The sequence below is a fragment of the Myxocyprinus asiaticus genome, chromosome 2, assembly GCF_019703515.2.
Source record: "Myxocyprinus asiaticus isolate MX2 ecotype Aquarium Trade chromosome 2, UBuf_Myxa_2, whole genome shotgun sequence".
Taxonomy (NCBI): domain Eukaryota; kingdom Metazoa; phylum Chordata; class Actinopteri; order Cypriniformes; family Catostomidae; genus Myxocyprinus; species Myxocyprinus asiaticus.
In genome coordinates, this window is record NC_059345.1 from 13,158,040 (window position 1) to 13,184,945 (window position 26,906).

The 26,906-nt window shown below is 39.1% G+C and overlaps 1 protein-coding gene across 3 annotated transcripts in view; it reads right to left on the reverse strand.

Moving 5' to 3' along the window:
- Positions 1-8,758: 8,758 nt before the first annotated feature.
- LOC127450748 (peroxisome proliferator-activated receptor gamma coactivator 1-alpha-like) overlaps positions 8,759-26,906 on the reverse strand; it is an 83,528-nt gene continuing 65,380 nt past the window's right edge. For all 3 annotated transcript variants that reach the window (XM_051715087.1, XM_051715097.1, XM_051715078.1), the window contains 5 exons: positions 25,794-25,886; positions 24,220-24,340; positions 18,922-19,043; positions 18,201-18,352; positions 8,759-12,969 (listed from right to left, as the gene is read on the reverse strand). In XM_051715087.1, the coding sequence (XP_051571047.1) occupies positions 12,866-12,969; positions 18,201-18,352; positions 18,922-19,043; positions 24,220-24,340; positions 25,794-25,886 (592 nt within the window). In that variant the 3' untranslated portion in view covers positions 8,759-12,865. The remainder of the gene's footprint in view (positions 12,970-18,200; positions 18,353-18,921; positions 19,044-24,219; positions 24,341-25,793; positions 25,887-26,906) is intronic.

A 26,906-nucleotide genomic window follows, 5' to 3' on the forward strand; every position in this document is an offset into this window, starting at 1 on the left:
TTATTCCTTTTTATGTATACTGGCATGCTTGAATTTCATGATATTTTGCACACACATCAGAGTTGTCGGCCATTAGGCCTGGGAAAAGGTCCATACATGGGCATGTAGAGGGGGCCCTGTAGCATCACCTAGAAGATGGGCATGTTCAGGGGGCACTGTAGCACATCCCTGTTAAGCTACAGTCACCAAGCCTTGTACATATATAGATCTCATCAAGCCGGACTACTTTCGCGTTGACAGTCATAAGCTCCACCCAACAGGATGTAGGATTATCCATGAACAAAGCCATCAAATGAACACAACACCACATTACACAGATCAGAGAGATCCCCCACAAGCCATTAGAGAGTCATAAAAACGAAGCCATGGCGCCTAAATTGCTGAAGGAGATTGTCTCTCCCATGCCTGCTTAATCTCAAACTAGGTTTTGTAATGACAGAGCTGACCAATAAAGAAAACCCTTCTTTGTTCCACAAACCAAGTAACACCTTGTGACCTTAATGCATAAATCCACGGCCATATCAGGAAACGGAGACTCGTGAAGACAGTCCCAAGGCCCGAAATCAACATAGACCTAAACAGTGACATTTCGTTTCTCCCCCGGGACACCTCCTCTCCCCATCTGCACATTCCAAAGACATTCTCTCTTAGCTCAGCAGGGACCGCATGGACCCACAATGTATACAAAACCTAGCCTTGCTAGATTATCCTGAAAATGACTTTATGACCTGAGATCACTTTTATAACTGACAAATTAATGATTATAGCCTAATGTACCTTTTAAAATATGTGTAGTGATTTGTAATCACTTATAACTGACAAATCGATGATTATAATCTTTAATCTTGTATGATTCATCTCATTCTACTAAGGATGGTAACTATTCAAGACTTAACTTGATAATATACCCCAACAATCAGGTTTCTCATAACGTGTAATGTATTATCCATGTTGTAAAACCAATAAATTAACCAGTATGATTTGTAACCAGGGATTTTAATGTTTTGTTACTTACACGAGTAATATTCATGAAAGCATGTCACATTTAGTATGCAAATGCTTGATTGTTTACGTAGAGAATGTTGATGACAACGAATGTCATGTCTCTTTCACTGTTTTCAAGATATAAATGTTCATAAGTAAACATGCACTATTTTTGAGCGGGAGTAGAAAGGATCCTTCACTCAAATTGTAAATCAACTTTGAAAAGGACAGACCAGTCGACCATGTGACTCTGAAAAGTCACTTCTAATTGGCAAAGGACACCTTTGGGGTGCGGCCAATTTCAGTTCAAACTTCCCTACCACGGAAAAACTTTTCTTCTCTCCTAGAACTCTCTCTTGGAACTCCCTCTTGGTCCTGTTTCTTGGTCTCCTCTCCTCTTTGGCTCTCTTGCTTCTTCCAGATACTCCTTGCCATGTAGAGTCCAAGGAAAACTTGGGACTCGAAGTCCCGAGGAAGCCTCTCACTCTCTGCTCTACGGTTCACACACCCAATGGGAGTCATGAGTCCTCCTTGCAGAAGGCCTCGCTTCAAAGCCCATCCATCCAGACAATAACTATCCGCGATCATAACAGAGTCTAAGACATCGACAAAACGAACTTTCTTCAAATGCCAAAGAACCAAGCAACACAAGGAAACGCAATGCAAGGAAACGCAACGACACGCAAGTACATCTCCAGACTTTTGCTCAAAGTGCTGGTGTATTAGTTGAATACTTTGGGTAGTCCGATTGCAAATCAATTTAGACTCAAAGAAGGATAAATGTTTCTTAAGGCATTGTCAACAGACTCTGTAAAGTTCATTTTCTCTGTATTGATCATTTATTTCACATTCTGTCACTTTACTCACCAACCTATTTCATGTTGTATGTATTAGATTAGTTTTATGTTTAGAAAAGCAATAAAGTTTGTCTGTATTCTAAGATAATTTGACTGTGGTATATTTTGATAAATAATCTCATCCCTGTTTTTAAAAGATTCCGCTTCAAATCTATACCTAAAATATGTGTGATATTATTTTCAATAAGCCATGAGAATAATCAGAATCAGAATCAGCTTTATTGCCAAGTATGCTTACACATACAAAGAATTTGTCTTGGTGACAGGAGCTTCCAGTAATATTACTCCAATAAGTGAGTTAATCATAATTCCCTTATTAAAGCTAATTCCTTACAATATAAATTGTGAGCGGATACAACGAGACGTTGTATTACGATTTTAATGGTGGAGAATTTTATTCAGACAAATAATCTAGTCCAGGGACATCGAAGCACTTACCTGGCTCCTGCTGCCTACCATGCAATTCAGGTACACATAAGAGCGATAGTAAGGGATTATAAGTCTGTTAAAAGTGCCACACTTCCTTCCGCCATTTTTGGGTACCACAGTCTCTTGGACTTGCGGCAAAATTAAATGAAAATGAAACAAAAGATTCTCCTCCCGGCCCTCCATCGGGGGCTGGAGTGGCCTGCTCACCAGCTCCAGAGAAGCGGGTCTTCTTGCCCCTGGGTCGCCCATCTCAGGGGCTCTTCGAAGCCTTCCTCGGGTTCTTTGCGGCCGGCCGTGAGACAGGTAGCATCTGCTTCCTGCACTGGGCTCAACGCCGGGGCCGGGCCATGGGGGCGGGCTGCGGCGGAGCCGGTGTTGAAGTTGCAGGAGGACACCCTTGGTGACACGCAGACGGGGTGCGGGGTCTTGAGCCGTGCTGGGGCAGGATGTGCTGTATGCCCTCCGTCTGCTGCTTCACCGCCGAGAACTGCTGGGCAAAGTCCTCGACGGTGTTGCCGAATAGGCCAACTTGGGAGATGGGGGCGTCAAGGAACTGTGCCTTGTCAGCCTCTCGCATCTCAACCAAGTTGAGCCAAAGGTTGCGCTCCTGGACCACCAGGGTGGACATCGCCTGCCCGAGAGAGACCTTCATCGCCCGGAGAGCGAGGTCGGTCGCCAAGCACAGTTCCTGCATCAATCCCGGGTTAGAACTACCCTCGTGCAGTTCTTTTAGTGCCTTGGCTTGGTGTACTTGCAGGAGAGCCATGGCGTGCAGGGCAGAGGTGGCTTGTCCAGCGGCACCGTAGACCTTAGCCGTCAGGGACGACGTAAACCTACAGGCCCTGGACAGGAGTTTCAGGCGCCCACGCCAGGTGGCGGCGCTCTGCAGACACAAGTGCACCACGAGCGCCTAATCCACCTTGGGGATCACCGAATACCCCCTGGCCGCTCCGCCATCGAGGGTAGCGAGAGCGGGGGAGCTGAAAGTCTGTGACCGGGCAGTAAAAGGTGCTTCCCACGATCTTGCCAGCTTCTCATGCACATTTCGGGAAGAAAGGAACGGGGGCCCAGGAACCAATCGTCGAGCCGTGAGGGTTCAGGGGAGAGTGGAGGGTTCCACTCTAGCCCGACGCTCGCGGCCACCCAGGAAAGCATGTCCGTCATTTCCTTGTCAGCCTGGGACTGGGCGACCATTCCCAAAGGAGGAAGCCCAGTCGAAGCCTCTGTGTCCGACTGGATGAGCCCACTCTCCGATGCTGCGCTCGATAACTCGTCTTCTTCCCGGGCTCCGAACTAGAGGTCGAACTCGCCCTGAGACGAGCCGGCGATCTCGTCCAAGCGCCTGACCGGGGCAAGCGAGCTTGCTGGGGAATGGGAGGTCCGTGGGAGAATACCCAGCGGAGGTGGTCCCATTGAGGTCCCCAAATCGCCCACAGTGCTAACCGGCATGGCCTCAAACCCATAGATAGAAGGACCGAGGCGGGGAGCCGCTGGGGTGGCTTGCTTTATTACGAATGCAAGCCGTGACCACAACGTTGCCATGGTCATGTTCTCGCAATGAGGAAAAGACCCATCCACGAAAGATGTCTCCACGTGGGCAGCGCCCAGACACGTAAGACAGCGATCGTGGCCATCAGAAGCAGAGAGATAACGACCGCAACCAGGAATAACACACAAACGGAAAGGCATCTTTAAAAAGATGTTCCGTGTGTGCCGCTCTTTTAGAAAGAAAATATACTCTTTTTAGAATATACTCTTTTAGTTGTTTCTGCCGAAGCACCCAGACATGTAAGACAGCGATCGTGGCCATCAGAAGCAGAGAGATAACGACCGCAACCAGGAATAACACACAAACGGAAAGGCATCTTTAAAAAGATGTTCCGTGTGTGCCGCTCTTTTAGAAAGAAAATATACTCTTTTTAGAATATACTCTTTTAGTTGTTTCTGCCGAAGCGCCCAGGGGCGTTCTCTGCACTCCACGGGTGCAGAGGGGGAGAAGCTGCTGAAATGTGCCATAGAATCCAGCAGATGAGGTGAATGAACTTCGCGGATGAATTCAGCTTCAATGAATAGAACCGCTCGGCTCCGAAGAGAAAATCTGAATGAGTGGTTGCATACCAGCTCCTTTTATACCCGTATGTCCGGGGAGTGACATGCAAATTCCATTCGCCAATTCTCACTACGTCGAGTGAGTGACAGATAGGGAAAGCCACTTTTGAAACAGAAAACAAAAAGAAAAGGTTAGAGTGGGCAAAGAAATAGATTTTGGACAACAGATAATTGGAAAAGAGTGTTATGGATCTTAACCCCATTGAGCTTTTGTGGGATCAGCTAGACTGTAAGGTGCGTGAGAAGTGCCCGATAAGACACATCTATGGCAAGTGTTACAGAAGCGTGTGGTGAAATGTCACCTGAGTATCTGGACAAACTGACAGAGAGAATGCCAAGGATCTGCAAAGCTGTCATTGTTGCATGTGGATGATTTTTTGATGAGAACTCTTTGAAGTAGTTTAAGAAGTTCTGAACATTTTTTTTCAAATTGTAATAGTAATTTTTCTATTTTCTATACACATTGGCTAGCTAACTGCAATCATGGAGTGTCAGCTCACCACTGTTCCTTTTAATGTTGTGGCTGATCGGTGTGTATATATATATATATATATATATATATATATATATATATATATATATATATATATATATATATATATATATATATATATATATATATATATATACAGTATACAGTATATACAAAAATGACCAATCTCTTGTGAAGCATGTATCAGACTGTGGGACATTGTTATTAGACAAATTAGAATGTGAAAAAATGGTTTTAATTAGACTTTACATTCTAGAAGTTCAAAGTGCTTAAAGTGGCCAAATATATGTATGTGTTTGTATTTTGAACTAAGTATAGTCTTGTTTTTATGTTTTTTTTAAAGATGTAATTATGGTTGGGGAACACCAAAAGGGGAGCCATGTTTTCACCAATGTCTTTGTGAAATGAAAGATATGGATTGCCAGAGTAAGTAAGTGTCACACACACACACACACACACACACACACACACACACACACATACACACACACAAACAGAGGTAGAGTGAAGCTCTCCAGCTTCATTGTTTGGAAAAGGGCACATTCTAAGAGACCTCCTGCCTGCATGATTGTGAAGGTGAAATAAAAGAAGTTTCTCTTTTCTCTGTGGCTAAACTGCAGCATTAATGAAAAATATAAATACATGAATAAATAAATCCACAATTGGATCCTCTTCTTTTAAAATTTAATGTCCACTCCTGCCACATCTTTCAAAGAAGAGAAGAGGTTATTCACCTCCTCTATGTTCTTCTCACACGAGCTGAATAGTAATGATACAGTATTACATTTCAGCTGGACAGATGTGCCATCAAATGCAGTACACTTTGGCTAGAATATTCTCAGTTCTTTTAAAAGGCACAGTTTTGCTGTAATGCGTATGCAAAAGCTGTCAAAAAGAGTTTATGGGCATTAAGAAACAAGCTCCACAGGATTATCATCAGTCATTTTCTAAGTTCGTGCAGAGCTGCCGAAAACATGAGCATCCAGCAAAAATTACTGACTCCGCAAGTGAGTCATCCAAAACAATGTGCTCTCTCTACAGCTTACTGTGATTATATGCAGAATACAACATCACCCGGCAGGGTTTAATATGCCTGGTTTAGCCTAGTGATCCTCGGTTTTGCTTGAGGACCCAGATTTTAAATTGGACATCAAGTGGCGACCTAACACAGTACCACAGTTGAATATCGTATGTCCTTAACCCTTAAAAGGGCAAGAACATAAAAATAGCTCAGAAAATTATTTTATTAGGGCCCAAATAATTCACACTGGTTTATTTATTTGTTTTTCAAAATATTGTGGTAACACATTAGGTTGTATTTGTTCATATGAGTTAATTACATTAGTTAGCATGAACTAGCAAGGAACAATTATTTCACAGTGGTTATTAATCTTGGTTAATATTCATTTCAACCTATACTAACACATTTTTAAAATTAAAAGGTGTATTGACCTGTTTCATGTGGCATCACTGCATGACCGTGCTTCCATATTTGTGACCAAAACCCTGTACCTTCAGTGTGCTGTGCTGCAGGATGCGGCAAGAGTCTGCAAAATGTGTGTTTCTATTTATAAATCTTGAAAAAGTGATATTGCTGTTAACTTAACAAAGACAAAGTGTTATTTTTCTTTCAGAAATGTTGTATATTTAAAGTGACTTGGCTTCATTTCACCAAAGTCAAGCACTGCATGATGAAGGGGGAAAGTAGGGATAAAACACTTGTTGGTTTTTGCTCATTTATTCATGCATGCCAGTTATCTGTACAGGTGTCAATTATGTTTATAATCAAGTGGGATACAATTAAACTGGAAATGCACTTTCTGTAGGATGATGTTAAATTCATAACACACAGACTGTACAAACAGAGGTGGAAAGTAATGAATTACAACTACTCCCGTTACAGTATTTAAGTACATGTTTCACATTGTTCTACTTTTATGAGTATAAACAAATCATAGTACTTTAACTTGAGTTGATTAAAAATGAAGTATTTAACTTTGCTACATTTATTTTTCACCACAATTTCAAAGTACAAAAAGGGCACAGCAGCATGATCCAGAGTTAGGATAGCGCAAATCTCTTGCTTGAGTCCTCCAGGCTTCACTCACACAGCACAGAACACAAAACTTATGCGATACATTTGAGTTCTACAGAGAATGCTGTGCTCTAAAGTGCTTTGGAAGAAGTCAAACATCTGAAACAACTAGACAACCTCAATATTATGAACAGCGCTGATGAAGAAAAGAAGAGACAACAAGAACTGTACTTTGCATCAACATAAAATACAAGGCTTTTCAAACTACACATCTTCACCCTTACTAAAATGCATCACGTTATTTCTGTATTAATCTGTTCTCAAAGTGGGCCAGTACTCACCGGAATGCCAGATCGACAATTACATGCAATGCTTTTCACATTATTGGGAATTATTCTTGCACAGGCTACCAACAGCTCTCCTAAACTGATGTTGGTACTCAATCTTCTCTCCCTTCACAAGCCCTGTCAACTAGACAAAACTGTAATACTGTAATATTCTGCATTTTTGATCACTCTTTACTTATTTTAAAAGTATGTTTTAACTGTATTAACCATGTTAACATAGTTTGACAAACATGCAGGGGTATTATGTTTACACCGATGATCCAAAACATTATGACCAGGTGAAGCAAATAACACTGATCATCTCCTAACAAGACCACATGTCAAGGCCTGGGTAGATTAGATGGTAAGCGAACAATCAGGTCTCGTAGTCAATGTGTTGTATGCAGGAGAAATGGGCAGGAGTAAAGACCTGAGCGACTTTGACAAGGACCAAATTGTTATGGCCAGATGACTGGGTCAGAGCATCTCTGAAACAATAAGACTTGTGGGGTCAGCAGTGGTGAGTACCTACCGACAAACCACAAACCGGCGACAGGGTGTTGGGTGCCCAATACTCATCAATGCATGAGGGCAATGAAGGCTATCCCGTCTGGTCCGAACCAACAGTAGGTCTACTGATGCACAAGTCACAGAAATTTGTAATGATGGTTATGGGAGGAATGTGTCACAACACATCGTACCCTGCTGCGTATGGGGCTGCATAGCCACAGACCGGTCAGAGTGCCCATGATGATCCCTGTCCTCCGCCGAAAACGCATGTGAGTGTCGAACTGGACCTTGGAGCAGTGGAAGAAGGTTGCCTGGTCCGATGAGTCATGTTTTCTTTTACATCATGTGGACGGCCATGTACATGTGCACCGTTTACCTGGGGAAGTGGTAGCACCCTGATGCACTGAGGGAAGACAACAAGCCGGTGGAGGGAGTGTGATACTCTGGGCAATGTTCTGCTGGGAAACCCTAGGTCTGACCATTCATGTGGATGCCAATCTGACCTACAGTACCTTAACATCGTTGCAGACCAGGTACACCCCTTCATTGCAATGGTATTCCCTGATGGCAGTTGCCTCTCAGCAGGATAATGTGCTCTGCCACACCGTACACATTGTTCGGAAATGGTTTGAGGAACATGATGAAGAGTTCAAGGTGTTGCCCTGGTCTCCAAATTGGTATCTTGGTACCAGATACCACAGGACATCAAAGATGAATTTGTTTGATAGTTTGATTGGACACTCTGCCTTTTACATCCCCAACAAAAGCTAAGGGAAGCATTTATTCCTTCCTTTTGATAAGCCTATTTATTTTGCCATCCTAACTATACACAATTATATAGTTAGTTGCAATATATTATTTCCACTCAACATTATATTTTCCCTGCTGTCCGCAACCCTATGAGAACAGATCTACGACCCATTTGTTGGGTCATGACACACCAGTTAAGAACCATTGGTTTAGTCAATATGGACTACACAAATCTTAAGAGTTACTACAGTACTTTTAATTGTTTTCAGGTTTAAATGTGCACAATTCACAAAAAGGAGGAAAGATAGAAATTAGATACATTTCCCTTTATTGGCATGGTGAGGCTGATGAAAACTACACATAAAAAAAAAAAAAAAAAAAACATTCACAACAAAGATTGTACATTAACGTACAACTACAAAGGCATTGTTTAGGACTCAGCAGAAGGCAACAGATATAGGAGACAACTAGAAGATAACAGCCGAACACAGTCCCCTTGACCCAAAATACACACACATTCTATCAAATTCACACACAAAACCACACACAGCCTTAATATATCCTGTTCTTCATGAACAAAAAAAATAAAATAAAAAATAATAATAATAATAATAATAATAATAAAAATAAAAAAAAAATGTCCAAAAGCAGTGATAAATACTTCAGTAATTTTCACTGTGGTAAAAAGTCTGCCACTCCAAAAGATACACCCAGTCAGGTGTTGTAACATATTGCTACTCCAGCAATTTACAAAGCAGATTTGCAACATATATGTTGCAATGATTAAAGCCTCATACTGTAATTCAAACGGGACATGACTTCATACCCAAGCTCTGTGCAGAGAGAAAAAAAGTAGAAAAAGTTTCTGACCCCCTTTGTATTGCTTAAATTAGACAGTCTCATATACCGTAACTGCTTTTGAAAGTTGCTCTGACTTTTTTAGTTTAATATAAACTAAAATACATCAGGGTCTTTAAAGGTAAGCTCTTTCATTCAAAAACAATTTAGCACAACAACAAAAACTGATATTACTTGACAAGAACTGCAAGGTTACCTTAAGTGTCAGTGACTAGGTACTGTTGTGTTTTGGCTATTTTAATTATTAATAGTTACACTAAGGTATCTTCAAATTACACTACAGATAAGACAAAGGTACGTTAAACTAAGACAAAGGTAGCTCTTGCTTTATAAACAGACTTTATTTTGTGGTTTTGATTAACTAGAAATCATAGGCTATGTTCACACAGGTAGAAAAAAATCGGATTTTTTTGACGCAGTCACTCAAATCCATTTAGGTTTTTGTAGTCTGAACAGGACAAAAACACATTAAATTCGATTTTTACAAGCCTCATCCAAACCACATTCGTAGGTGGTTTGGAATCCGATTAAAATCGTATTTTTCTTAATGCATCTCAGTCTGAATGGTCAGAACGGATTTCATGTGTTTTTTTTGTCAGTTGTTGTGCGCGACAGTCGTTATAGGTTTTGCGACGAGAAAACATTCTGTGCTTCGAACGGCATAATTAATGCCTTTACAGGGCACTTTGAATTTAATACAATAATGATGGCCATGCAGTAGGATCGTTACAAACAGAATTTTCAATAAAAATGACTTCAAATGTGAGTTCAGCCTGTTTTTTTGTTTTTGTTTTTTTTTTACATTTCAGCCCTACAAATCTCTCACAGTGGAAGGTAAACAGGGCATAGAGATCATCACTTCTGAATGAAACACACCCATATGCCATTTATATGTTACAGGGCATACAAAGCACTGCAAACCTCTTATAATAACACAGACATTGGCTTAATTTACCCAAAGATATGCACTAAGGTGCAGTAATCCATACCGGTTGTGAGAAACAACAACGCGATAAAGTATTGAATGTCATGCGAATATGGGGCACTTGAGCATTTTATCATAGGACGCGGGTCCTCGTCTCACCGTCCAAACTTTTTATGATTTAATACGAGACACAAAGCCTGCAATACGGGATGTTTCACTCTCCGCTAAAATATAGGACCTCAAGATAAAAAGGCGTCCCTAATGAGATGTTGTAATTTCGGCCAAAATACAGGACGGACGGAAGCTAAAACGGGCAGCAACAACACTAGCAGCAACAAACATTGCATATGCCACCTCTCACCTTTTTAATCCGTTGTCTGTGAAGAATGTTCACATTTGTATACTGCCCTCATGAAAAGCATAATCAATGGTAAAACAACCAGTGTTAAAATCTCATGCAAGTTTTCTGTGTTACCATGACAACTAATGTGGACGTGATAGAAAAATTGACAGTAGTCTGAACAGAAAAAATATTTTGCAGTGTGAACAAAGCCATAGAGAGCTGTTTTTGCAGAAGCAAATGGTCTTACTTTTAGCAAACCTTTGTTGATATGCAGTTTTTGGAGTTTTAACCCTACAACTCATTGTTTATATTGCATTTCTTTAATGCAGACCCCCTCACACACACACACACACACACACACACACACACACACACACACACACACACACACTCAGACACATGTATGCATTCATAGCTGGCACACAGAGGGGAAGATGATTTCTCTTTCCATGTTCTGATCCCCTATTTTTGAACAGAGTCTGGGTAATTTGACATGTCTAAAACCATACAACAACATAAGCTAACATACAGCTTTGAAAAATAATAATTATTTTTTTATTCACATTTTCATATTCCATTATAACGCTTCATTATTTTGAATTATTTTGAGTAATGAATGACAAGATTAGTATAATCATATATATTATTTTTACATCAAATACATATTTTTCTTTTTGAAAAATTCAGGAAAAAAATGTAAACTTCAGTTTGGCATTCACATAATCAGAAGTGTGGAGCAAAGACAGATTATCTGTGGTACAACAAAATACCTGCAAAATTATTTTATTGCTTCATGTAATAAAAAAAGAGATGAAAAAGGGGGATGGAAGTGTTTTAGAGCTGGAAAACAAGTGGACAAATAAATCACTTGAGTTTGGAGCAGCAAAGTTCATAATAAGCCTAGAATAGTAATCATACAATGTTTTTTTTTTTTTTTTCTATCTCTGAAGGTATATAAAAACAATATTTTCTTAGAACATTTAATTTACATAATTTCCAGTGATTGCTGAATTACAAATTATATAAATAGCAAAAATTTGTAAGGCGCATCACGTGAGATGGCAGCCATAAATATTTAGATTAGAATACTGAGATAAATACATAAGCATGAGTTATTTTGTGTTAATCAACTCTTTGTGTATTATCAAACAGGAACAATAACAATGATTTGAGTGCACAGAGAAATTAAATATAAGCTATTGATTCCCTCATACATAAAAGATAGAAAAATATCTTGGGGCTTATCTTTTTTTTTTTTTTTTTTTTTTTACAATTGTGAACATAAACCCATGACAATCTATCTTACACTGCATGTATAAGCAAAACACTCATTAACTTCATTTATATTGGATGAAACTGCACATGGAGTTTTTTAATAAAATAAATCTTAAAAAACAAAATAAAATAAAAGGAAAATAGAGACTAAAATCTGTTTCATGCTCCCCTAAAAAGAGCAATAAATCTCCATACATGTTTTTACAATCAAATCATGTCATCTAAACGCCATGTATGTTATACATCATTGTAATGACTGCAGATCAACATTCTCAATTAAGAAAATTTCATATTAAAAAAGGCTGCATTTTACAGTGCATAGCTGTAACAAACAAAGAACGTTGATATGCACGTGAAATAAAAATATAAATTTTAATTATATTTGTAAATAGGTGACTACCTTTTTTCCCTCAATAAATGTAAAGAACGTTACCTTGAACATCCAAGATATTTTCCCAAACCCATATCGATAATTTAACACCACATCCAAACACCAGATTAAAAAAAAAAAAAAAAAACAGAAAAATAAACTCCAAACAATAAAAACAGACTGAACAAGCTGCACATTTTTCCCCCTCTCAAAAGCGCTGAGGGTGATGTGGTGTGTGGAGAAACTCTGATGAAGAAGTGTCTCTCTTTCAGAGCCTCACATAGCAGTACAGCACACACACACATACACACACACACACACACACACACACACACACAGATCGGTGTAGTCCACAAAAGTGTCCACTGCACTACTTCACTGGCTATTCCCAAAGGTAATGTCTCTCCTCAGCTTTGCAGCAGCTAGGTTCATGTAAACTTTGCTTGCAGGTATACATATTTACTGTACGTATATTTTTTTCTTTATTCTTTCCATTTTCATAAAGTGTAAAACTTCTGGTAGTCTTGTATTCAAAGAACAGAAACAACAGTGAGGTATTGAAAATTCCTCTCTTTGTAGCCAGCCGGTGCAGTGGTGCTCATTACCTTCTCAGGCTGTACTGGGCCTCTCGCAGCAAGCTGTCAAAATCCATGGAGTCATACTTGCTTTTAGTTGAGGCTGGATCAAAGTCATCAGAATGGGAATCTGAAAGAGGTAGGAGACATTTACAGATTTTAACATCTATGTTAATCAGGGATATTGGCCTCCAATTTCAATATGTCATTTTCAAAAGTTGTAATTTAATCTCAGTGTTACTCAATTTTTAACAACTGTTTACAGTTTGGGATGTCTTGATAATATCAAAATACCATGACAGCCAAGGGTTAAATTGGGATTTAGGAAGTACATATCAGCAAGTACATATTTCCAAACCTGCTCCAAACCACCATTCACTTTTATTGTATTGATCTCCTTTTTTTGTGCCACAGATAAAAGGAAGTCAAACTGGTTTGGAACAAACAGTACAGTAAGGGTGGGTTAATGATGACAGAATGTTTGGGTGAACTATCCATATCACATGCATTTGAATCATCTTTGAAATGCCATACTTGACATTATATGCTAAAACACTATCTAAAATGCAAGCATGTTCTGGACAGTTTCAGCCTCAGACAGCATGCCACAGTTCATGCTCTATGTCTGATGCACATAGCACACAAAACTGGAAAAGACTTTCTCAAACCACTCTGCACAAATCTGATTGGCTGGTTGGATGGAACTTTTGCAAGTAGAAGCAAACAGGACTTTTTATCAGTCTGCCTGGAAGCCAAGTTGTGTTCACAAGGTTCCACACTGATACTATGAGCATTTTTGAGGATGAAATAATCACAGAATTTGCTCAAGTTTGCCAGGTTAGTGACATCAAATATTTTAAAGATATTCAGAGTTTCGGTCGAGGGATGTAGCAGAAAGTAAAGCGGATATCCATAAGCAGAGCTGCATTTTTCGCTTAGTTTACTTGGTCATGTCAGGAAAATTTGCTGTAATGAGGTTTTCAGTGCACTGCTTAGACTCTCTACACATTTTCCCAGCGTGTTTCTGTGCAATCCCTCGCAAAGATTTGTGCACCATTATATAAATGATTTCCTTGCCCATGACGGTCTTTTATTATGGTATGATACAGTACATCTCTAATTACCCTGCCCCTAAACACAACGTAACGTCAAAACCGACTGCGATTTGTCACTTAAAATGTCAGTTAGATGGCTTTTCCTGTCTAAATGGGTGGTTCTTGGCCAACTGAAGCTGTAGATCCCAGACATTTGCTGTAGTCATAGGTCTGGCAACGTGAGACTAGGGTCTGGAGTACTTGTCTAAGACACAACAAATCATCCTTCTATGCCTCAGACTTTGTTGCTATCTAACCAATCGCTCATTTAATATGCTTTTCAACTGGCTTAAATAGCCTACTTGAATAATTAAACAAAGTCAGGAGCCCAAGATGAAAACCGGACTGCCATTAGACATACAGTTTGATTCGTGGCCAGGCTATCAAACATGGCTCATCTCTGGTGGCAGACAGCTTCACAAATGGTGCCCTCACTTGCACAGCGGCACAGTCAGAGAGCATGAGAAATGGGAATGACCATGGCAGGCAGGAGATGCCAGTTGTGATCTAATACTATGGCTAAGGGGAGGATTGTGTCATGACGCACACCTTGAAAGATGAAAAATGCCCCTGCACTCTACTTAGAACTAATGGACAGTGTCTCGGAAAACAAGGGGCAAAACAGAAGAGAAAGGCAGAAGATTGAGGGGAAGGTTTTGAGGCTGCCGTGGTGTGGCATTATTCTAGTCACTTGCCTCTGTCCCCTTATTTCCTCTTTATCTAAAACTGTCTGCTTCAGTACAGCCTACACTCACCATAAAACCCTCACTCTGGTGAAAGGCCCAGCGAAATGAAGGTCACCCCATCCATTTGTCCTGAGGTGGGGGTAGATTCCTAAATACAATGGCTCTGTTATATGGCCCTTAACAAACGCTCACCTTTGGAGGACGTATTATGTCCACAATCTGAATACCTTTGGCCTTACCCTGAGCCTTCAAAATACACAGTAATGTCCTCATTATTCGAAGGAAAGTGCTCTTGTTCCCTTCCATTGACCTGCAGCACCATCAATGGTACTGAGACGAATTGTCCCATTGTCCCAAGCATTGCACTTCCCTGACCTCACATTTTGTGGAAAATAAATGTGGAGTGGAGCATCAACTAAATATTGAAGTGCACATCACCATCGTCCCATTCCTCTTATTATAATCAGGGTTGTGCACCATTCAGAATTTAATTGAGGATGCCTTTTGAATTCCAATTCAAATCCAGAATTTGAGTTGAGGTATCAAACCGTAAAATTAAAATGGAATTCAATTTAAAGAAATTCAAATTGGTATTATTATCAAAGTCTCTTTAAGGCAAGTCAGGTCACCTGGCAGTTATGTTTGTAATACCTCCAGGCAGCCTGCAGGATGCTATTTTCTATAGATACAAGTACAGGTACTACTTGAATAGGGAAAGACCACTATCTCCAACACGGTTGGTCAAGATTATGAGCAAATAACATATTTCAAATCAGCAATAACATCTTAAAACAATGGTATCATAAATTGTGCATCTTTAGCTCAGATCAAGCAAAAAAAAAAAAAAAAACGCTGTCTCTATCAAAACAATTATTGGTTCTTTAACTGAAAGGCAGGACTTCCATTCCTAGAGCCTCTATAGTCAGCATTATAAGTATACCTGTGACCCATCTCATTCTATACAGTTTTTGATAATACATTTCATTTTTCAGCATGAACTACCCATAAACATCCTACACATAACATAAAGGGTATTTAAAAAAACATTAGATAATATTAATAATCAATGTTTGAAATGCTACTTGTAGAAATTTGCATTATATTAAAGGGATAGTTCATCCACTATACTTTTATTCAGCCTCCAAACTGGAGCCAAAAAACATGAAGCAAAAGATACTAACCTTACACAGAACACCTAATAAGTTAAAAGTTGTGTTGGAATAACAAAATTCCTGAATTGCAATGAAGTAAATTCCACTTTAAATTCCAATTCAACATCCTATGGGTTGTGATCAATTTAATTCAACTTATGAATTGAAAGGGGTCCAATTCTTAAATTCTAAATTTTGCTCAACCCTGATTATGCACGGAGCAACATTCCCTCTTTTACCAACATGGAAAGAATCTGCCATAGGAATCAATTCCTTTGCTTGCTATTTCTTCCCTGCCCCCTCAAAAGACACTTTTCCCCTTCGGGGGGGGGGGGGGATCATGATTGCTATTACCACCACAACCCCATCATAGGCATCGTGAGTAGAAAAAAAGCCCCATAACATTTTACAGAGGAATTTGTCTCTCATAGATCCATCAATGTGATACTGTCTAGATCAGGGGTGTCAAGCTGATTTTAGGTCGAGGGCCAGATTGGATCACTGGATAAGGGCTGCACTATTAATATATATATATATATATATATATATATATATATATATATATATATATATATATATATATATATATATATATATCATGTATTAAAACTATATAACTATTTAACTAATAACTTGTGAGTTGGCTATTTGTTTGGAGAAATTCATTGAAAGTACCAGCTCATAAGATTCATTCATTGGTTTTGAATGCAGCAAATAGAAAGGCATGCTGTTTAGCACAGCCTTATTCGAACTGCAAAATCAAAACTTGGGTAAAATATAATTTCTTTAGTTGTGATGCTGGAGATGCAGCGGCGGGGAAAATCGGATCAGCGGATCAGGAAACACCGTAAATCCAGTAGAAACTATATGCTGCTGTAATTACTATTGGGGTATTATATAAGGGAGAACATGGAATTTATTCATTTCATTAACCCGAGGTTACATCAATTAGCAGTAGATAATCAAGCAACATTACTGACAAAAAAAAAGAGAACCGCTCACTGCTCTGGACTGGATAGCTTTAGTAAATAGTCCAAAATCGAACATTAATGCAAAGAAACTGTTTGCACTTTAAATTACAAACCCACTTAGTAAAAACTATAATTCTGGAAATAACAGAAATGTTATTACCTCTAATATTTATACTAAACGGGTCCATGTTGTCATTATTGCCACGAGAGACTTGCAAAAACGTCACAGTGGTATGGGTTACCATGGCACTGTTGTGAAGACATGCGGAGCATTCACTGATAGGCGTGAATCCGCGAGCGCTGAATGTCGTGTGTGATTAAAGGAAATTCCAGCAAAGATGCAAGTTATACCATCCATGTAACACCGTAAATTAACATGTTTTTCTGCCTTGCTGTAGCTGAAAACAAATCATCATATTGATGTAATAGGCTAAATCAACGTGAATGTTTTTAAGTATTTTGTCCCCCCTCAAATCATTCCATGGGCCACATTGGAGTCCTTTGCGGTCCCCATGTGGCCTGTGGGCTGCACGTTTGACACCCATGGTCTACATCATCTCCTTGGTAATCCTGGACAGAGGGCATAGTGCATATGAAAAGAAGGGATGCTCTTGTGACAATGGTGCAAAATATGGGTCGGCACAAAAAAAACTGCACGGGTGTCTAAAAGCCTTTGGGTATGTGTGAGAAAGATGGTGATGGGGTAAGATTGAAAGGAAATAAATGCATGGGGATGAATGCATTCTGTTTATGAATCAGTCACTCCCTGACAGAGCTCTTAATTTCTGTTGTTTCTCCCATATTCTCTTGCTCTTTATGTAGTCGGCTCACTCAGTGTCATGGTGAGGTCTTGCTGCTATTCAACAGCCCAACAGAAGGCAGATGGAAGCCCACTTAGGAAGAGGAAGTTGATGGGACCTGACATTGCTCGCCTACCCTTCCTTACTGTTTCACTTCTCACCCTTTTCCAAACATTCAGGAGGCCAAGTGTAGAGCCGAGGAGGGCGGGGCCGGGTTGGAATGACGCACGCCCGGTCCCCAATCAGCCTGATGGGGCGCGCAAGGGATAAAGGAGGCCGGGGACAACAGTTTGAGAGAGAGAGAGAATTACAGACAGCTGTACTGTGTGTTTATAGTTGTGTGTTTTGTTTAAGTTGTTTATTAAATTATTATTTATATTCTTAAGCCGGTTCTCGCCTCCTCCTTTCCACCGAACCCCCTTACACCAATATATAAAACATGCAGTATACATGGGTAGAGCAGGATATTCTGCACAGAATGTCTACTATATGGATAAAGAGGCAAAAAGGTGCATGCATTGTAAATCTTTTGCAATTTTGAAACAGAAAATGTCTTGCATGATGTCTTTTGATATTTTCTTTCTGTATTAAGAAGGCTTTTGTGTCATGTTGTAACTGTAGTCACTTGTGTATGGATGCAGCCAAGCTGTTCCACTTACCTAAGTCTGTGTAGTTCGATTTACTGAACTGCTTTTGTCCACCAAGGCAGAGCTCAAAGTGAGGCTCATTCAACTTGCGCAAGGTGTGTCCATTCTCAAGGGCAGCGAGAGCATCACAAGTGTAGCGGTAGGTGATGAAGCCAAAATTGTCCCTGGGTTGAGAAATAGAAAATGAAGTGTCAGGCGGCCGGGGGTACAGGAACTAGGTCTGCCTCTTTCATTCCCCATTCATACCATATAAATGCAAAATTGGAATCAATAAATTGGTGACTTCTCACTTTTCTGCTGACAATGTTACAGCATAATTCTATTTGTAATCAAACACGCCTGTCCTGTGCTGAGGTGAAAGCCAACCTTGCTGAAAGAAACTGACATAGCTGGTCTCTCAGCCTGGTAAGGTGGGTCTGTTTGCTGGTTTGAGAAGGGTTTTGGGCACTTGTCAGCTGGTCAGGCTGGGATACCAGCTGGCCAACCAGCTAATCTAGCTGAGCACTAACTTGGCAAGGCTGGGAAACCAGCTAGAACAGCTGAAGATCCGATAAGACCAGCAAACTAGCTTAAGCTAAGCCTGCTCTCCTAATTACTTTCCACTAGGCTAATGTACATAATTAAGTAGATTTTGAAGATTCCTCTAATTCTCAAGAAAGATATTGACTCCTTTTACCATCTTACAGATACAATCCTGAAACAAACACAGACTGACAAAAGCCCACGGTCTTACCCATCATGTCTCAAGTTGACTGTGCACTCCTCAATCTCACCAAAGACTTCAAAGCGGCGCTTGAACTCGGTGCGTGTGATGTCGGCATGAAGACGTCCCACATACACCACTCGCCTCTCCTCCTGATCATAAAGGGAACGAGAGAGGAGAGATTAGTCTAATATAGAGCATTTGCCTTCCTCTTTCCTCTCTCCTCGACTTCTCTCAACCTCACCCCATGACTGTAATTAACATCCAGTACTGTGGGAAAGCCAAGAACAGTCTGGAGAAAATGGCTGGAGGACTCTCTTTTGTCTTTTTCACTCTGTTTAATATATGTGTGTGTGTGTGTTCAAACAAGCAGTACAGTACAGTGACACTCTCTCTGGCTATGTTCGGAATGGAATACTGACACAGTTTAAAATAGTAAATGAAAAAGTAGGCATTATTCCAAGTTTCTTTCCACACATTTTAATCCAATTATTTGTAAATATGTCTTTAAGGGATAATTCACCCAAAAATGAAAATTTTGTCACCACATATGTATGACTTACTTTCTTATTTGGAACATAAAAGGAGATATTTGGCAGAACGACAACCTCAGTCACCATTAACTTTCATAGAAAATAAAAATTAATAAAAAAAAAAAAAAGATGAAAAAAGATGAAAAAATACAAGAATGGTGATTGAGGCTGTCATTCTGCCTTACACCTCCTTTAAAGAAAGTCATACATTTTTGGAACAACATGAGGATGAGTAAATTATGACAGAATTTTTTTTTTATTATTTATTTTTTTTGGGTGAAATTTGCCTTTAACTTCTGGCAGTCTGATCAAAGAAAGAGTCAAGAAAAAACTAAAGTTAAACATGGCTGATATTACTTCCATTTCATTCATCAAACTGGAAATGGAAGGTCAAGTCAATATTTTGTGGGATACAGTATCCCACAAGATCTGAATACTGTACATTTTGGCAAATGTAGTAGGTCATCCAGATACTTTATGTATACAGAAATTTTACATAATTTGTAATAGTATTCATACTATATACTGCAGCAATTGTAAGAGTAGGATGTTAGTATGCTTTTCTGAGCATAGCCTTTCTCTCTCTTAACTGATGTGTGGGTTAGGCGGTGGAACAGCTTTGAGCGCCTCTCCCGTACTGAATGTTCCATCTTATTACTGCTATGGACTATCCACAGGATTATGAAAACAAGATAAGGGCATCATATTATACAGCTATTTCCCCTTTAAACTAATAATGGAACAGCTATAGTGTCTGGTGATTTTTATAGTGGATTTTTATAAACTACTAAATGCTGGTTTTGTTTAGAGCTTTATAGATGCTGGAAACGTGATTTAGGTTAAGAAGGTACACTGTGTGCATCTGGCAAAATCTCTTAGACTTGCAGGTTGAAGACTTTTATCAGTCCTTTACTGTCTACAGTACACAGAAAAGGGCTGGGTGATATAGCTAAAAAAAAGAATAACTTGATACCTTTAATATATAATATTAAAATGTATGTATTGTCATCTCAATATTTATGTATTTGCTCTGAAAAGCAATTTTTTTTTTTTTTTAGAGAAACCACAATTTCTATTCTATTTGCAAAAAATATGTTTAAGAGTCTAAAATGTATATTTCCTATTGACACACTAAAGTTGAAGATGTAAATAACCATCTTAAGACAAATGTTTTTTTTAAAACATCTTAAAGGGGTTATGAAATTGAGAATCAAATTTTCCTTGATAATTAGACATATAAGAGTTAACTGTACTATAAAAACATACCATAAATTTCAGAACTCAAAACCTCCTCCCCAGTCTAAAAAGAGCATTTATAGTTGCCACCCTGCTGAAACGTCTCATTTTGAAATATTTCTGTTCATGACGTCACAACACATTGCTCATTTGTATTTGCACATCACACAACATGCATCATCGCACCCATGGCCCCGCCCACTGGCGCGCAGTTCAAGTCAAGAGAGCAGGCCTTCTGTGGCTAACTATTCCTAACATAACACCTAAGGGGACCCATCTGGACTATTTTGAATTAATTTTTATATAAACATGAACTACACAGACTCTTTGACTGCTGCCATGTATCTCGCCACTTTTAAAAGATGAGGTGTCAAGTTACAACTCTGAAAGGAAGAAGCAATTATCTTTCATTCAGCTGCTGCCTCTTGTTGTTTTGAGCTCAAACACGTCATGGACGCGTTCTTTTGCCCATCTGTGCTATTTTTCATTGTTGGTGTATGTAAACATAGGACATCTTTGACGATGGACGTCTTTGACCATTTCGGTGTGTTTCCGGCGAAGTGCACCTCAGTGCACCTGCAGTATTTGTGTGCATCATTTCACCATTCTTTGGACTATGATGTGTTATTATTTATTTATTTTTTCGGCTCATGTCAGCATTAATTGCTTGTGAGCAGTCATACTACAATTTAATGTATGCAAAGGAACTGTTATTGAAGGATGGGGCAGTTAAAAACACTTCAAAAACTTAAGTAAACCATTTCATTCATGAATATTTCAAATGTCATGACTGTTTGATAGTTTATGGTGCTGAGTGTTAACAGTTGTGCTTGAGATGAACAGTTTAATATATTCAGATGCAATGTGTTGTATGTACTAGCAGCCATATCACCCTGTAGCTCTAAACTGGTTGCCCACTGAAGCTAAGCAGGGTTGAGCCTTGTCAGTACCTGGATGGGAGACCTCCTGGGGAAAACTAAGTTTGCTGCTGGAAGAGGAGTTAGTGAGGCCAGGAGAGGGTGTTCACCCTGTGGTCTGTGTGGGTCCTAATGCCCCAGTATAGTGACAGGGAAACTATACTGTAAAAAGGCACTGTCCTTTGGATGAGATGTTAAACTGTCCTGACTCTCTATGGTCATTAAAAATCCCAGGACACTTCTCATAAAGAGTAGGGGTGTAACCCTGGTGTCCTGTTATTAGGTGAAGGTGTTATTAGGAGCCCATGGGCCCTTATCAATCATGGCCTCCTAATAATCCCCTTCCATGAATTAGCTCTATCACTCTACCTATCCTCTCCACCAATAGCTGGTGAGTGTACTGGTGCACTATGGCTGCTGTTGCATCATCCAGGTGGATGCTGCACACTGGTGGTGGTTGAGGATAGTCCCCCATACTACATAAAGCACTTTGAATGTCTAGAAAAGTGCTATATAAATGTAATGTTCATTGTTATGTGTAAGCCCTGAAATTTTGTTTTATAATGTCAAGGTTCATTCTCTTCTGATTCTCGCTCTCGGTGGGGCACGTGGTGAGCTGCACGGATTGACGGTCTCAGATGCGGAAGCAACTGAAATTCGTCCTCCGCCACCCGGGTTGAGGCGAGACACTATGCCACCATGAGGACCTAGAGAGCATTGGGAATTGGGCATTCCAAATTGGGGAGAAAAAACAAAAACAAAAAAACAACATTTTAATACATGAAAAATTCCTCATAGAGACTTCCGTGAACATTTCTGTATGATGACACCAATTAAAGGCTGAACTGGAGTTTCGAAATGATTGACTGGAAAGAACAGTTTCTGATTCACATAAATCAATCGAACTCAACATTTTCATCAAAGATGCTATTAAAACATCTATCTTAATGCTCTCAAACTTGTTATTCACAGGACAAGGGAGGGTCGCAAAAATATTCTAATGACATAAACTAACTTAATATCCAAATATAAAGTGCGTTATGAGATAATACTGATATGAGACTATCATTTAGCCACAGTCACCACTGTGAGGTACAAACCAATCCACATACACAATACAACTATACTAGTCCATTGTTCTATGAACCAAAAAAAACAAGGTCACCACATAGACTGGGAAAACTTAAAGACCCCACCAGGCAGAAAATATAAAAAGGAGTCATTTAATTATTTTTGCTAATCTTGAGACAAAGCACAAGACTCAGGCCTTTTTGCTTGGCATCATTTATATATATATTTTCATGTACCTGTCATTTTGTCTGACATAAAATGATGATACATATCTATTACCCCACAATAGAGTTATAACTCACTTCTGAACATGATGTCACCGTGTCACAACAAGAACAGTGACAACAAAAATATAGAAATAAAAAAATAAAAAAATACAAATTAACCAGAACACCTGGGAAGGGTTTCTTTTTTGCATTTTCTCTGCCGTTACCCTCATGCTCCTATCACGTACAATAGGAGACAAAAGTGTTTGCTGAATTGCTGGTTTTGTTGCTGACAGCTGATAAATGTGGTGAGGTTTTAAAGATGACACCCTGAGACTTGCGCTTCATATGAAGCCTTCACATCCTTTGCCCCCCTCCCAAAACTGCTTCTGACAGCTCTGCCGCTGCAGCTAGTAATTGTCTCGCTGCCGCGGCACACGAAGAAAAGACAGAAAAAAACGAAAAAAAAAACCCCAAAAAAACGCCAGGGCTGAGTCATGCATGCATCATTTGACATGTGCATTTATCAGTGAACTGAGTTGGAAACCCGTCTCATTTCACAGTCTGGTCAGGCACAGCGAGAGAGAACAAAACTGATATTTCATCTCACAGAACTGCATTTCAAATATGTAACTGTTCGAATTAAAATGCTAGTTTTGGAATGACATGTTAACATAGCTTTGATTTGAGGTATTTTAAAGGGATATAAATTATGTCATCATTTACACACCTTTATGTTGTTCCAAACTCCTTTCACTTTAAATCTTCTGTTGAATAAATGGAGATGTTAGGCAAAATGTAAACCTCAGTAACCATGCACTTCCATTTTATCTTTTTTTCCATACAATGAAAGTGATTAGTGACTGAGGCTAAATCTGCCAAACATCTCTTTTGTGTTCCATGAAAGAAAGTCAACTGGTTTGGCACAAAACATGGGCAAGTAAATAATTTTTGGGGTAATTTGGGATCATTTGGTTGAACCATCCTTTAAACTTTTTACTTTGGTTGTCTGGTTGGTAGCATTTAGCCCATGGTGTGATAAATACAATCCGGCAGTGTTCTGAAATGCTGCGGAGATGTTAAAAATACACAAGTGGGAGATAAAGAGGAAATGCGTGTAGCCTGAATGATTCAGAATTCTGGCTTTGCATTAGATCACTTTCTGAGAGAAATGAGAGAGCACGATGGGATAGCTTTGTGCTTCGAGCTTTCTGTAGGCATACACAGTGATGGGAGGGAGAGAAAGCCTGAGAGACGAATAACGTCTGTGCTAATGTATGATTCCTGCCAGTAAGACAGACACCAGAACAGGAAAACACCTCCAAACATAATAACTGAATAAAATAAAATGGTGTGTTTACTCACTATTGCTTTTTGCCGTTGTCTCTCCCTCTGTTCAGTCCTCTCGCACTCACGCTTTTCATAGTCGCGTCGATACTCTTCCCGCTTCAGGCGCTCATGCTGATATTCCTCATAGCTACCATACCTACATTTGAAAAGGAGGAGAAAGCATTCTGGGAAAACATGTCATATGCCTTATTTGAACATTTAACCACTGGGGGAAAAAAACGCAAATGAGATCTCTTTAGCATCTTAATTGCTTCTTCAAAACAGCAATGAGATTAAATGAAGAGCAAACTGAGATGTTTTTTAAGTCTCCTGATTTGATTTTTCTCTTGGGAAAAACAACCTAGTAATCTAACATGTACCTTGAGTTACAAAAGAGATCTAAACAATGTAACAAACTGTGCTTAGATCAGCCAAAATACCATAGTCTGCCATTAAAATTCAGATGTAATGTAAACTCAACATTTCTCATTAAAGGTGAAGGTGTAATTTCTGCACCACAAGTGTTAACAAACGGAATTGCAACAATAATGTTTTCAAACAGTTGTCCCAAACACTCTTCTGATCTGCTATTGGTCAGAAAAAAACAAATCGTCATTGCCATTGGTTGCCCTAAAGGATGCTCAAACAACAATTTTTAAAAAATTGCTTACACATTTTGGGAAATCAACCTAAGAATATATTGATGTAGAAATGTATATAAACATGGTATAGGAGAAAGTATTTTAACATCAAAACAATCTTACATCTTTAAAAGCCGAAAAGACCCTAACCCTAACCTAACCATAATCCTTACTCCTAAGAAATTTTAGGAGAAACTCCAGAGACAACACTGATATTTGAATGACACATAACTGAAAACTCCATTAAATCTCCGGAACTATGAAAGAGCAACCTTTTTGCAAATAAACATTTGCTCTGAGTAAATAGATTTATTGTTGTTTTGATCAAGTGGCCTTGGGAATCAGCTAGCTCTGAGCAGAGCACTTTCCATTCTTCTTAGCATGGAAGACAAACAAACACATTAATAAGATGTCTCATTACATCGCAAAAGGTTACAGCTCCCAATGGCAGGACTCTTAAGGGAATATGGCAGAAATCTGGCAGCTGTGTCTGTCAGCACAACTTCACATGCCATTACTTTTTGCTTAGTTTGAACTTTGCGTACAAAAAGTGCAAGTTTTTCTTCAACCATTTGCAACATTGGCAACATCATGGTGAACAAGCACAATAAGAGCAGACTAAAGCACCATCAGGGTGAAGGTATATCAGAGAGGTAGTGGGTCCCTAATGCAAGCTGCTCTTGCCAACGAAAGCTTTATTATAAAAGTTTGAAAAGTTCAAGCCTTAATATGATGTATCATCATAACTCATCATCAATTAGACAGAGTCAGCAAGCTACTTGATTCCTTTGCATAAGGACAGACTTTGAAATGATTGCAGACACAGTAGATTATCTATCACCTTATAAACAGGTCTATAATATCCACATTTATATTCTCTAGCATAATATTAGGTGTCATAATACATTGTATATACAGTATATTGAAGAGTGATAAACACAAGAATATTTCACAAGTGTAGACACTCACCTGGGCCTCCGACCAAAAATGGAATGGGACTGGGATTGAGGGCTTCTATAAATTCTGGGAATAAAAGTGCTATTGTCCATATTGTCAGGAGACCTGAGTGATAAGCAGAAAGAAAACACAATTCTTAGTAAATCCAACTCAAAGTATACCTTTAAAGTCTTACAGTGTATGCCTTCTTTACTCCAAAGGATCACGGCAAAGAAATTATGTATATATAACTTATATAAACAGCTAAATAAACAGCAGACACATGCACACATACAGCACTTGAGTGGCATGGAACGTTGACTTGAACATCAGCAGGTGAAATTTTATAAGCCTCGATAACATTATTGAGACAAAATTCTGATGTATACATTCTAATTTCCTATTGTTCAGTATAGCCCATAAGATGTTTTGATAGCAAAGAAAACTGTATTTTAAAGTGTATTCTATCACAAATGTTCAAGAATGGTCAACTGATTCATCAATTTCCAGTATCTTTTAGAAACATGGTTTGGATGCTTCTTTGTTTAAACATGGTAACATGGAGTTGATATTGCCTTTTAATGTTAAAATACATCAAATGAAAACTGCCATGCCATGGACACATAAAATATCACTAAGTAGCTAGGTATTAAGAGTAGTATAAAATCAGAATCTGCTTAAATAGCACTGTCTCTTTATCTTTAAAAAAAAAAAAAAAAAAAAAAAATCAAAGTAGGCACTGTAAACATTGTCTTGCTGGCATGCTATCTGGATGTATCCCACATTAAAGTGTCCAGGGCTTCGCTGATTGGGCCTTTCTTTCATCTCACAGGAAAGGAGTGGGCAATGCTGTAGAGCAAAACAACAGCTGCAACTAAAAACAACAGTGTGCCATCAAAGAGTACTGGAGATAAATTCATCTAAAATGCAAGCTAAGGGGACGAAGGTCCATTGAGGAAATCATATGAGACTATTCCATAAGTCTCTCGAGCTCCTCAAGTGACACAAGCTTGTTTGCTCAAGAAATGACTTTTCATCGCCATTGTTTGTGTATAATAGAGAAGGAAAAAGTTATATGCTAAAGGCTTATGCAATTTATAAAAATTCAGTACATTTCTATAATGGGGAGACAATGTATGAACTCAG